This window comes from Lactuca serriola, chromosome 8 (assembly GCF_051521515.1).
Source record: "Lactuca serriola cultivar US96UC23 chromosome 8, Lser_US96UC23_V15, whole genome shotgun sequence".
NCBI classification, from domain to species: domain Eukaryota; kingdom Viridiplantae; phylum Streptophyta; class Magnoliopsida; order Asterales; family Asteraceae; genus Lactuca; species Lactuca serriola.
This window is the reverse complement of record NC_136415.1, coordinates 143,210,045-143,224,996: the sequence shown is the minus strand read 5'-3', so window position 1 is coordinate 143,224,996 and position 14,952 is coordinate 143,210,045. Positions and strand designations below refer to the sequence as shown.

Here is a 14,952-nt window from a genome sequence, read left to right as displayed (position 1 = left end):
ACATCACAAGAACAAGAATATGAATATGAACACCTTCAAGAATCAAAATCACATTAAACTTTGTAATTTTGATAACTAGTTGCTGTAAATGAGTTAGCAAATACATTACACCATCTAAAACAAGTTTTTCAAGTACCAAAACAATTTAGGGTAATGTATCCAATCCATTTCCAGCAACTGAAGTCGAAATTCTGCACTCTGTCGACCCTACTCGCCGAGTGCATGAACCTACTCGACGAGTAGGTTGAAGATACAAGTGGAATCGGCGAGTCCCCCAATGGACTCGGCGAGTCCATCAGTCAGACAGCAAGATTTCGACTTTTTCTTTCAACTTTTAAGCACAAATAAAAAGCAAACAAGCCTAGGCTTTGATACCACTGATGGGTTTTGAGCATTCTAACACTTCCTAAGTGTACATGCAACCCTAATAACCTTGGATCTATGTTTGTCTAATTGTCATGCTAAGTTAAATTCCAAGGCTATATTCCCATCTAGCATACATGGGGAACAATTTTAACTTGAATAATAGATAGAATAATTTACCTTGTTGTTGCTTGTGTTCCTTGAAACCTTGTGAGCCTAGCACCCCAAGTGTGATGCCTCAAATGCTTCACACAACACCAAATGCTCTTAGAAAAACTTATGAGAGAACACACACTTCTTGAAATCGGCCAAGCCCTCTTGTTTTCTTAGTGTGTCCGATTTTGGTGGAGAATATGATTCTTATATAGTGTTGACACATCTAGGGTTACACCATGTAAACCCTAATGTGTCATGACTCTTCATTTCCATGACCCATGGGTTTGTAACTCCCAAGGAGCATCCATGGAGCATCCTATGGGTAGAACCCAACTTGATAATCCATGGAGCCTCTTAGCCCACTATACAAGATATGGATGATTTACATAATCAACCCATATATTTAATTAGTTCTCTCTTGACCACTTAATTAGTTCTAAATTAATTATTGATCAAACTAATCAAATAATATTATTAATATATTAGAACTTATAATATATTAATAATCTCCAAGTGTTATTTCTCTCATTTAGTCTATCCAATTGCATGGTGCCATGCAACCCAAATGGACCATGCCGGGTCGGGTCAAGTACATACCAGAAATAGTTATGGACTTAGACACCTTATCCAACAATATTAAGGTTTATTCTTATCTAACTAAAACTACTTTCTTTTTACAGATGTCTACTCCAGCTGATGCTTCTTCTTTTTCATCCTCCAACCACCATTACTTCTTCTTGTTGTTGATCTGCTCAAAGGCGACACTGTATGGCACAAATTATAATGAATGGATTCGCAACATAAAGATGGCCCTTCGTTTTGAGAACAAGAATTATTTCCTTGAGAAGTAACTTAATGAAATCGACAAAGAGAAGGTCACACTTGAAGAATTAGCCTCCTACAAGAAACACTATGATGATAAGACAAACGTTTCTTACATCATGTTCCCTACTATGACCTCTGAGCTGCAGAGATTTTATGAGCACTACTGGTCGTATGAGATGAATAAGGACCATGAGGAAAAGTTCCACAAGCGAGCTCGTCAAGAAAAGTACGAAGTGATCAAAGCCCTCATAGCATGCAAGATGAAAAAAGGAGAATCTATATGTAGCCACATGCAGAGAATGCAATGATATGTGGAGCGCCTTGTTAGGCTAAATGTGCACTTTGATGAGGAGTTGGCTATTAACATAGTCCTAAACTCTTTACTAAGTTGTTATGATCAGTTCATTCTGAATTATCATTTAAATAACATTGAGACCACCATAGCTCAACTGCACAACCTACTACAGACAACGGAAGCAAGAATGAAGGGAAAAGGTTTATCCTCTACTCCTTCTAGTGCTCCCCTTCTGGCTATTGGACAGGGAAAGGGGAAGAAGAGGAAAAGGTCCTCCTAAACAAAACTAGAAATGAAAATCTCATGTTGGGTCATCAAGCAATGGACCCAAAGGAAATCCCTATTCTGACATTCCTCACACTTCTAATCCTAAAGAGGCAACTTATTTTACTGCAATGATAAGCAGCATTGGAAACAAAGCTTCCCAAAGTATTTGCAAGATATCAATGATGGCAAAGTGAATCCATCTATTGCAGGTATATACATAATTTCATCTAATAACTCATCATCTTCTCATTCTTGGGTCCTTGATATAGGATATGGATTTCACATTTGTTCTAATTTGAAGGGGCTAAAAGAAAGTGAGGAGGTGGAGCACAGAAGGATTAACCTAATCCTAAGGAATAGGAGATCTTCTCCTGTTACCAAGATTGGAGTTTTTAGTCTAGTGCTTAGTAGTGGTGTTTTTTTAGATTTAATAAATTGTTGCTACTCAATAGAAATGACACAAAACATTACTTATTTTCGTGCATTGTTCAGAAAAGAATTTAGATATTCATTTATTGATATGAATGGTTCTATTTCTGCTTATAAGAATGTTGTTTTTATATTTGAAGCTTTACATTGTGGTGGTGTGTATGACACTATGAAATGTGTTGATAATTTAGGCAATAATGTTTTTCATATTGATTCGTCTAATGGTGTAGACAACGCGTTCTTGTAGCATTTTTGTCTAGGACACATTAACAAGACACACATCGCTCAACTCCAAAAGGATGGAGTGTTGGACTCATTTGACCTAAGGTCAGATGATAGATGTAAACCTTGTCTTTTAGGAAAGATGACAATATCACCTTTCACGGGATCTTGTGAAAGTTGTGAAGGTTTGTTGGATCTCATACATACAGATGTGTGTGGGCCCTTCAGACATCCACAAGGGATGTTGATCGATTCTATGTGACTTTTAGGATGATTATAGTAGATATGGTTATATCTACTTAATCAAGCATAAGTCAGAATACTTTTGAAAAGTTCAAAGAGTTAAAACATGAAGTCGAGAATCAATTTGGCAGGAAGATAAAGATGCTTAGATCTGATAGAGGCAGAACATATCTTAGTTTTGAGTTCAACGAATATCTAAAAGAATGTGGAACAGTTTCACCACTGACTCCTCCTTCGACTCCACAATTGAATGGTGTGGCTGAAAGGCATAATCGAACCTTGTTAGACATGGTTCATTCAATGATGATCCGTGCTTCTCTTCCTATTCACTTATGCAGTATGCCCTAGAGACGACGGCCTACATCATCAATCTTGTTCCTACAAAAAAAAAGGTTTCCAAAACACTACACGAGATGCAGAAAGGGGAAGTTTCCTCGTTAGCACATATCAAATTCTGTGGTTGTGAAGCTTTCGTGAGATAACAGACCCATGACTAGCTAGCAGCTAGAAGTGAGAAGTGTATTTCCATTGGTTACCCAAAGCAGTCATTTAGGTATTTTTATACAAACCTAGTGAGAACGTGGTCTCTATAACACGAAGAAGAGTCTTTCAAGAGAGAGAGAGAGAGAGCTCATATTCAAAAAGGACAGTGGGAGTACCTTTGACCTTGAAGAAATTCAATAGTCAACCAATGAAGGAACCTTAGATGATACTAGCACTCAACTAGAGGAAGAAGTTCCTCTTGAACTGATTGACAAGTCATTACTTCTTATGTGTTCCAGTAGAGTTATCATGGCACCTGAGTTCTACAGATTGACAAGTCATTACTATAGATGGTGTCACATTTTTCAATGATAGGACACTGCTAAATTTGGATTAGCCGGCTAGCTACAAGGAAGAAATGGCAAGCCGTTAGGATGCTAAATGGAAAAAGGCAATGGACAGCGAGACCCACTCCATGTATAACAACCAAGTAAGGAATTTGGTTGATAATGTACCAGGTCGAAAGACAGTTGGGTGCAAATGGATCTTCAAGAAGAAGACTGGCATGGATAGAAAGGTACACACCTTTAGGGCTCGACTGGTTGCAAAAGGCTTTACTCAAACCACGGGGGTTTATTATGATGAGACATTCTCACCAGTAGCCAACAAAAAATCTCTTAGGATAATGCTCACCATAGATACTTTTCGTGACTACAAAATTTGGAAGATGGATGTCAAAACCGCTTTCCTTAACGGGAAGTTGGATGAATATGTTTACAAGAGTCAGCCAGAGGGTTTTGTAGATGCAAACTTTCCAAATAGAGTGTGCAAGCTTGTGAAATCCATCTATGTATTGAAACAAGCATCTCGCAGTTGGAATCTCTGCTTCCATGAGAAAGTCAAATATTTTGGTTTCTCTAGGAGTGAAGCTGAGTCTTATGGGTACATCAAGGCTAGTCGGAGTATAGTGAATGTTCTAGTGTTGTACGTCGATGACACCTTACTCATGGGAAACGATATTCCAACTTTACATGAAGTTAAGTCTTGGCTTGGAAAGTGTTTTGTCATGAAAGACCTTAGAGAAGCATCCTATATTCTCAAGATAAGAATCTTGAAAGATAGAAAGAAGAGACAAATGGGTCTTAGTCAAAGTACATACTTGGATAAAGTACTAAATAGGCTTAGTATGGAAAATTCAAATAAATGAGAGCTACCTAGCTAAAGTAATACCAAATTGAGTAAGACTCAAAGCCCTAGTACAAATGAAGAGATAGTAGATATGATTCGCCTACCTTACACTTTGTTTGTAGGTTCAATCTTGTACGCTATGACCTGTACTCGCCTTGATGTGTCTTTTACCTTTAGCATGGCCAGTTGCTATCAGGGAAATCCAGGTAAGGCTCATTCGACAGTGGTTAAGAAAATTCTCAAGTATTTCCGGAGGATGAAAGACATGCTTCTAGTCCTTGGTGGTAGTGATATGTTGAGAGTGAGTGGGTACAGTGACGCCAAATTTCAGACAGATAGAGAGAACTTTCGTTATTACTCGGGCTGGGTGTTCATTCTAAATGGTGGAGCAGTAACTTGGAAGAGTTCCAAACAGGACACAGTGGCTTACTCAACTTGTGAATCAGATTACATAGCATCAAGTGAAGTATCAAAGGAAGCATCTTGGTTGAAGAACTTCATCGGAGATCTTGGAGTTGTCCCGACCATTCGGGAACCAATGGAACATTTATGCGATAATGAAGGAGAGGTTTCCTTGACTGAGGAACCAAGAGATCATGGAAACTCTAGACAGATCGATAGAATTACATAGACATAGAGTAGAAGAAGGTCACCTTATCGGGAAGAGGGTATCATCAGAAGAGAATCCTTTAGATCCTTTGACGAAGGCTCTGAGTAGGGTCAAGCACAGTCAACATGCTAGGAGCATTGGTCTGAGAGATGATATTAGTTTTAGTAGTTAGAAATTTAGTTTGAAACTTGTAACAAAATAAATGTAATTGTTTTCTGGTGATTAAATAATGGAGAATATGATTATTTTAGTTTCATTTTACATGTTTTACTTCCTGGATAATATGATTTTTCAAATTCCATAGTTGTTCATACTTTTGGGATAAGTAGCGAATTAAGACTATCATGAATAGGATTGTAGATTATCTAAGGGAGTTAGACATAGAAATAGTATTGTTGCAATGTTCATGAGTACTTAGAAATGTAGATTTAAGTATTGGATAAACTCACGCTCATAGAACTACTTCATGGAATCTATCATCAGTAATTCTGAGATGATAATATCTTATGATCTTGAAACGGAGATATATGAATTGTAATTTACAAGTCGGTTGTACATTGGTAATGCGTAGATGCATTAGTAAGTTGATGTTACAAATGTATTGGCATGCATGATCTGATGAGTAAAAGATGCAAGCATATGGATCAAAGTTTATTCATTCTTTTTCCCTATCGTAAATAGTGATATCTTTGGGCCCCTCGATGATTTGGTGTTGACTTAGAGTGTTGGGCCCAACCAGGACTAAATTGATTTGTTTGATTAGAAATCATGTATAATTACAAATTAGAAATCAGGAAACAAAGTCTTGGACAATGAGATTGATTCTATTACATGTGTCATGTTTGAATGATATCTTACAGAACGGAGGATTATATGATCACTTATCTTAGGATGTGTAACTGATTGGGCCATATTTCGGCAACGAATTTTGGAAGCTACAATCTGTTGATCGATTGAGAAGTTATAATGGCGGTTATAGTTAGAGACTTATCCAATTGGGTGACTTTTGGATTAGGTGTCTAAGCCTATAACTATAATTAGTATAAACTTGAATTAACAGTAGCACAATCTTTTTAGGTTGCTCTCAACCTAGCAATTGGATAGGATGACTTTTAGAGAGAGAGAGAGAGAAATTAATTTATTATGTGATTAATAAATTGAAATAAATAGTTTATTAATATATTATGAAAATAATATAATAATTAGAAAAGTTATTATTTAATTAATAATTGATCATTAATTAATTAGAATTAGTTTAGGATTAATGGAATTAATTAAAAGTGCAGTGTCTAAAGTGCAATTATTCAATAATTGAACAAAAGGCTTAGAACCTTCCAACCCTAGGGGTGGACGGTTTCAATGAGGATATTTTAGGGTTTCTAGAATATTCCATGTGGATAAATAAGGGATTAGGTAAATACAAGATTTGAAATATTAATTTAATATTCAAATCAGGGTTATCTATGGTTTCCTTCTACCACTATATAAAGACCCTTAGGCCTTATATTTTTGCCACTTATTCTTCTTGAGAGATAGCCGAAAATCCTACCTTCCCCTTTCCTCTATTTTAAGCCTCCTTCTTGATAGCTTGGGTGTGAACCATTAGAGGCACAACAATTGTGGTTCTTGCTTCCAAGAGATCTACAAGGAATGAATTATTGTTATTTACTATAATAACAACAAGTTATGTAAACCTAAACCCTTTTATGATTTTAAAAATATGCTTAGGGTTTCTTATTTGATGTTCTTAGTTATAGGTTCAATAGTGAAAACATAGATCCTTTAGGTTGCATGTGAACTTAAGGGTTTTAAGTTTATTTGTTTTACCTAATTTCTGTTATAATGAGTATCTCGTATAAAGAAAACAAAGAACAACACTGTAATCGACCATAGGAGGCTCCCACAAACAACTGTTAGATGAGACACAATTTATCTCCTAGTTAAATAACCTTTAGCTAGCCTCGACATATAATTGATAAATCATAAGTGAGTGTGAAAGGTATTTAAAGATCTATACGGGGTTGACACTTATACCCGTGGTTGCTAGCTACAACCTGACGACAAGTCGAAATAGGCATGACTTTCTAAACTATTTTTGACGTCCAATGAAGCATTGTGGTTTTAGGGAATTATTCTACACAGTCGGAGCTCGATTATAGGAACTCATCGTAACATTGTTAAGTTAATCTATCGAAAACTACAAGTAGGAAACAAACCTAAGAAAATAGAGATAGAACATAAACTCATGTATGCGAGCTTAGATAACAACAGCACTAAAATAACAAACCCTATGAAACATTTTAAAGTATATAAAACATGTGATCTCACCAACAGTATGTTGACCATTCAAACCACATGTATTCTCAGGAGAATGAGTTCGGAAGGGGATAAGCGAGATCCCATTGATGGAACTATAAGCTTATGTGTTTTGTTATTGCACTATGTTTTCGTAACATACTTGTACCTTGTACACCTATGTAACCTATATTACATAATGAATAAAAAGTAACATTTTCATAATATTTGTATTGTTCAATGTATTTTGTATTTATGATCCAACATCCTAATGTCGCACAGCCTAACGTTTACGCCGATAGTCAGGGGTGTGATAGATTGGTATCAGACCTACAGGTTATAGAGAACTAGTAATTCCAAAGGAACTACGACTATACCTATGGGCATACACTCTAAATTAGGTTTAACCCTTAAGCCTAAAAAATTAAAAGTTTTATTATTAATTACTGTATTGATAGACTACTTACAGGATAGGTGTCTAGTTTGAACTATCACTTAAGTTGTTGGATTCATAACAACTATATGCTAAAATGGTCTTGACCTCCGGTACTTCTGACCAGGTGGATCCTTACTTGATGGTCTTGAAGTACAAAACCAAAAATTAATAAAAACACACTCAACAAAAAAAATTATATATATAGAGAGAGAGCTATATAAATATGCTCATATAATCATGTCTAATCCCCACAAAACAAATCCACGAAATCATGAACTCAAGATTTTTGGTCAAAAACAATATCTAGAGTTAGTATTGTACAGTGGTCGTGCCACAACTAGACCTAGAATGTGCAACTAAGTTTTATTATGGTCTGACCGACGCACAACTCAACTCAGGTATAGTACTTGGCAATCTAAACACATGAGGACTTCTGGATCGGATACTATGCTTAGAGATTCTTTTCAACTTAGAGACATCTACACGTGAGGATTTTTTCCGACTTAAAAACATCTACACTTGGGGATTCCTGGATTAGAGACTGTTATTCAGGATTTACGACCTAGTAGGAAGGCTCAGGAGTTTTTGTGTACTATCTGTTACATACTTATGATTGGATATTATTTGTATTTAATTAATCTTCACATCTCTAAAAAAACATCTTCCTTATTTAATGTCATATGTAGGTTTGCTGGAGAGCGACGGCGAACACGGGATTATGGATGACAACTTCCTCACCCGAGGAGCAGCTAGTACCTGACTCTACTGACCCTAAGGACACTCCGTCTCCAGTTGTCCCAGTGATGCTCATACTTATGGTTTCCAAGGAGGAGCCCATGGGGATGATGAGGAGGACTACACCCCATCAATTCCAGAGCATGCAAACTTTGACTACGAGCCTTAGGAGGAGGAGGAGGATACCACTACATCTGTGGAGATTTCACCACCACTATTAAATTTCTATAGATCCTATCGATCACACACTTCTGTCACTTAGGTCAAGAAAACCCGGAGGAGGATTACAACGATCCCCTCTAGAAAGAGGCTTGCATCCCCACCAACATCCCTACCACCAACAAAGGAGCCCTGTAGATACTATTCGTGGATGTCCCAGGTTCAAGAGTTCAAACAAGAGCATGTCATTGGTATTTTCTTTTAGGTGGGAGAGTCCTCTATAGCCCCAACCCCTATCATGGAGACCCCAGTTGATCAGTTTGTATCATTCTTTATACCTCATACTCCTCAACACTCTGACCGCATAGGAGCCCTAGACTCTAAGCTCTTTATGTTACGGATGGTATTGAGCCAGTTAGCTGAATGGGTGGAATACCTGGAAGAGAATCTAGACATAGCTAAGATACGGATTATACTGGTACAGGGTCAGCTACAGGAGGCTCGTGATGAGCTGCAACTTTATTTGTAGGTGATAGAGGAGCTTATGAATCACACTAATATGTTGGAGCAATAGGTTAATAAGGTTGAGGTGATGATCTCTTTTTCAGACACTTTGGTGTATTTTGTGTATAGACAGTTAGTGCAACTTATTGTATTCTTTATTCTATATAGTGGGTTGCAGTTTTCCATAGCATAATGGGCTAGGCTGGACACATATTTTTTTGGGTTAGTGTACTTGGAAGCAAGATAAATTAGACTTGCTCTTTTGTAAACTATCAAGCTTTTCCTACACTAACCACATCTTTTTGTGCTTCATTATAAACAAAATATGATGCATGTAAAATACTAAGGTTATATCAAATTTGTATTTATGTGTTATTACTCTATTTCTTGACTACCACTAACAATAACTCTCTATGTCATAACCACCCCCCCCCCCCCGAAGACAACACGTATACGAATGCAAATAACTATTTCACATCCTGATACTAACTTTAGGAGTAAGAAATGTCACCATCAAGAATCACTAGGTATAATCCCAGACCCATCCTAGACCAAGATGCCCATTCTACTCAAAGAAACCCTATATGGACTCAGCAGCCATAGAGGCTATGGTAGCACAATGAGTCGATGATGTTATGGTAGCTTTTGAAGCCAATTAGAACACAAGATCTGGACTAGGAGTCTGAGGTGAAAGCTTACATGGAGAAAACCATGGTCTTTCAAGGTTGTATGTATAAGGACTTTATGAACTACAACCCTAAGATGTTTTATGGAAATGAAAGAGTTGTACGACTCACCAGGTGGATTGAGAAAATTGAATCTATTTTTCAGATTAGTTTGTGCGCTGAGGAAAACAAAGTGTAATCCACTGCTTGTACCTTTACGAATGTGGCATTTGTCTTGGTGGAATGGCTACACCAAGACTTTGGGAATAGCCAATGCAAACTACCTGTCATGTATAGAGGTTATGAAATTTCTGATCGAGAGGTATTACCCTCAAGAAGAAATGCAGAAATTAGAGCAGGAATTATGGAAAGTCACCATGACCAACGTCGATATCATATCCTACACCAACTTATTTAATGATTTAGCACCCCTCTATCCCAGGTTTGTGACCTCAGAGTACAAAAAAGTAGAGCGATATATTTTTGGATTAGTTTAACCCATCCAAGGATTGGTCGCAACTTCTCGACCAACAACATATGACAATTCCAAGAGGTTAGCTTTCAGCCTACCCAATCAGGAGATCACGTGGGACACTTTGGCTGAGAGAGAGGACATCCCAAAATCCAGAGAAAATAAGTGAAAGTCTACAAACAGATTCATGGGAAACTCCACGCAAACCCCAAGCAAGAGGCATGAGAATGTCAAAGTCTATGTTGCCACTCCAACTCCAGCCCCGGTAGCATCCCCCACACCTCAAGGATAGTATGTGGGTAAACATCTGAAATGAAACTTATGCCATTTCCATCACTATGACAGCTACTTGATTTCCCATAGGTTCAATAGGATGGGACAAACCATTAATTTTTGCAGACAGCCAACAGCGGTGCCTGTAGCAGCGACAAACCTAGGGATTCTTGCCATGACTGAGAATCGAGCTTGGTATGAATGTGGGATAATCTGGCACTTTAAGAGAGATTGGCAAAGGTTGCGAAATTATGGCAGACATTCCAGAGGTAAGGCATTTGTGATCGGTGTCAGGGACGCCATTCAATGCCCAACCATCGTGATGGGTATGTTTCCTACTACGATTTATACACAACTATACTTTTCGATTCAGGCGTTGAGAAAAGCTTTATCACACTTTTTTTTAGAAACCTATTAATCCATAAGTCTAGAAAATTAGATGAACCTTACATAGTAGTAATGGCTAACGTAGAATCTGACAGTACATAAGAAATTTAAAAAAACTGCCTTCTAACTCTAAATGACCACACATTTCATGTCAATCACATACCTATAACCATTAGAAGTTTCGATTTCAACATTGGCATATATTGGTTAACCCCACACCAAGCCAAAATTCTATGCTATGAGAAAGCAGTACGACTATCCCTACCTAAAAGAGAAATATTGATTATCTATAGAAATAACCCCAACAGAAGCCTTCAGATCATTTCCTGCATAAAAGCGAGAAAGCGCCTTCAAAATATGTACTATGCTTTCCAAGATCACATGATAGATAAAAGGAACGATAGTAAAGAAATCAAAGATATACCCCAGGTATGTGATTTGCACAATGTATTTCCGAAATTTACCAAGATTACCGCCAATTCGTAAATTAGATTCAAAACTATTGAATATAAATAAAATACTTATTATTTAATCACCATATTAATTGGACTTTTTTAATTGTATCGTGTTTCGATTAATCAACTAAACACTTGAATTAAACATCATTCATGTCATGTTATAAACATGCATACTATGTCTCTTTATGGTCCTTCCTTTGTGAACAGATCAATTGGACATAATTCCAACGATGCTTATTTCACAATTCCAAATCCTTATTACAAGTCTAAGAATTCCAAATTCATGTCACCACTAAATGTGTTAGAGTCTAACCTTGAATGCAATATCCTTTTGTGATGATGTGCCGTCAAAGCCACCGACACTTAGCCAACGATGTCTGATATTGCCATATTTACACTTATTTTTAGGCAGTATTTAAGTACATTTTTATTAATAAATTGATAATATGTTTAGAATAAAGATACTTATGAGTTTAAATTGTTATTTTCAGTCAATACAAAGGATTTTCGAAGAAAGGGACCAAAGGTGACAAAATGGGGAACATGGGAGGCTTGGAAGACAAGAAAATAATAAATTCACGATAAGAGCTAATTTCACGACGTGGCGATGAAGCCCACGACGTGGCATGGGTGTTCAGAAGATAAGCATCGCGACGCGGAGGATTTCCTTGAAGGATACGGATTGCTTGAAGCCCACGACGTGGCGCAACCTGGCCACGACGTGGCGCGAGTTTTTAAGCATTATATAAGTTCTGATGATTATTACGAAAAGGGAGACTTTTGGCAGAAGAGAAAGAGTTCCAGAAGACGAATAAGAACGAAAGAAAGGCTCTGGAAGAGGGTTTTCAACACCAAAAGAAGTAAAGGTTTATTTTTAGAACATGTCTTTCATTAGTTTTAGCTGTGTTAGTTTAATTACTATAATGAGCAGCTGAATCTAGCTACTCTTGTTTAGCTAGATGAAGCTTTGAACTTATGAATAGTTATATGATTATGGATTAAGCTTAGTTGGTGAAAATTTGCTTGTGTTTGATTTGTATGACCTAGCATGTTAATATTTGTTTATCTAATTGTTTAATTACATGTTCTGTGTAGCTTAGTGACCATTAAACTGCATGAACCTGTTTACCTAATAATTTAGTGAACATTGAATTGTTAGAGCTAGGATTGACCAATCTTAGTTAATAATTAGAATAAATAAAGTTTAGCTGTGCTAGAGAACGAGAATTGTGATCATAATTGCGTTTACACAACAAATCTTATATAGCATATTTTCAACTATAATTGGTTCTGTGTTTAATTATGTGTGAACATACATGGTTTGACATGAATTAGTTAAATATTGGTAAGATAGAACTAAATTACTAATATAATTAAAAACCAACTTAGTAATCCGTAATTGTTAGCTAGCCATAAGGGAAAAGTGGATTCAATCTAAACAAGAGTGTGTGTTTTTACTTATTGAATTGGATTTAAGTTCATCTGATCTTGTAAAATCAGATAAAACCCTTTATTAAATTTGTTAATAAATTAGGTTAATTTAATAGTAAGTAAATTAATTAGAACACCGTTCCCTGTGATCGACACCCGACTTACCTAAGCTATACTGTAATCTGACTAGGTACACTGCCTATAAGTGCATAGATAATCTAAGTTTGTTAGGTTATAAATATTAAAATTAGTGGGTACTTTTGTGCACATCAATGTCACAAAATGCTCCATTGAAACTTTGTTACTAAAACAATTTCATGGTAATGAAGTATCAAATTCAAGGTAACTCCTTGAACACCTTCCTAGCGTTAAGGTTTCTAACTCACATGTAGATTTCAATAACCAACTCCCACTATGGAAATATTTCCATATTCACATAAGACCATCAATTCCGAACAAGATTCGCCTCCATTCAGAATTATGTCAATGTGGTCCATCCAAATTAATACTATACTTCCAACTATCCATAAGCAACCAATCTTCAGTAAACCTCAGAGTGTTCTTGACAGTTGTTTACCAACTTCAAACAAACCTTTTCTAGTCCTTTTTCCCTTTAAATGCCTTAGGCGTTTGGAAAATCAGAACAAGTGAATATTATAGCATATGTAATCCATCCAATATCCAAGACTTATGGGATTCGACTCATAATGTCTCACATATAGACATGATACTTGATCAGTTTCTTGCTATAAAGTTTCCAAATATATTCAATTTCCTATGATGCTTATATATGCCCATGACCAAGGTCTATTAAATCCTTCAATCTAAACTTTTAGATTTGAAATGAATTATAAATGTCCTCTCCCCTAAATCCTTTTGTACCTAAACAATTATGCTCCCACTAGCTTCGACATGTACCCAGAAATCAATTGGACTTCCAGAAATCAATAATTTTTTATTTTCTTACTAAAGTGCAGATCTCTAATACGTAATGCTTCGATAAGTCTTCAACTAGACTTCTCAAGCAAATACACCTTCATTAGATAGCATATGTGTGTGTTTAAACCATTTCAGAACTTATAGCAATAAGTCTTGAACGTTCAAACTATTTCTTGCCATTTATCACAATTTGAACTATGAAAAGGGATGCCATAATCATATGCGAATTTGAGAATGCAATTATCCCAACTGCTAACCATAATGATATTAATCAGATTTAAAATCTACTAGCAAAAGTGCTTCCTCATAATCATTTTCATGAATTTGAGCAAAACCTTTTTCCACCTAGATTTTATGGGGTATGTGTTCCCATCCATATGAATATGTCATTTCCAACCTACAATCATAAGATAAGGTTGAGGACAAAACAAAATTCAAATTTAGTTTGTCTTTCATGGACTGAACTTTGCTTATTCTTTATTTCTAGACTTTTTGTAGCACAAGGGCCTACCAACACTTCCATGTTGTTAAGCAACTCACTCATATTGATCAATATACTTTCACTGACAAACGTGCTTTGCCTTTTGCACTCAAATGAGAACCATAGAACTCATAAGCATTGCCAACTCAACTGAAAGGTGCACAGAAACAAGAATGTGTCAACACAATAGGTTATCAACCTTAGGTTATGTGCTAGTGATTAGTTAAAGGTTTATTCTTGATTGATTCCTGAAACTTTTCAAGATCAATAAGGCTCCCACTGACTTCTTTACATACAAGTTTTATTTCTTCAACGAACATTATTTGACAACCAAAACAAAGATTAAAATTTAGTGTGGATTCTTGTCAAGAAAACAGTTCATTGAACTGGTCTTAGTTCATCCTCTGTTTTTAAATCCAAAAAATCACAACTACCAATTCCAAATGTGTCAGAGTAAGAAAACATTATTATAAAACAATTGTACTAAGATGTTCCTCGAGGATCAGTTTGTGACATGGTTCCATAATCATTAAGATTATCATAAAACATGATACTAAAGTACTCTCCTTTCTTTCATATTGGAGAAACCTTTATCTCTCTACCTAATAGATTCTTCTTATTCGTTCTAATACACTT

The 14,952-nt window shown here is 36.2% G+C and overlaps 1 protein-coding gene across 1 annotated transcript; it reads left to right on the top strand.

Moving 5' to 3' along the window:
* The first annotated feature begins 4,649 nt into the window (after positions 1-4,649).
* LOC145067470 (secreted RxLR effector protein 161-like) lies at positions 4,650-5,102 on the top strand. Its single transcript, XM_079014604.1, has one exon. The coding sequence runs from the start codon at positions 4,650-4,652 to the stop codon at positions 5,100-5,102; it is 453 nt and encodes a 150-aa protein (XP_078870730.1).
* Positions 5,103-14,952: the final 9,850 nt, after the last annotated feature.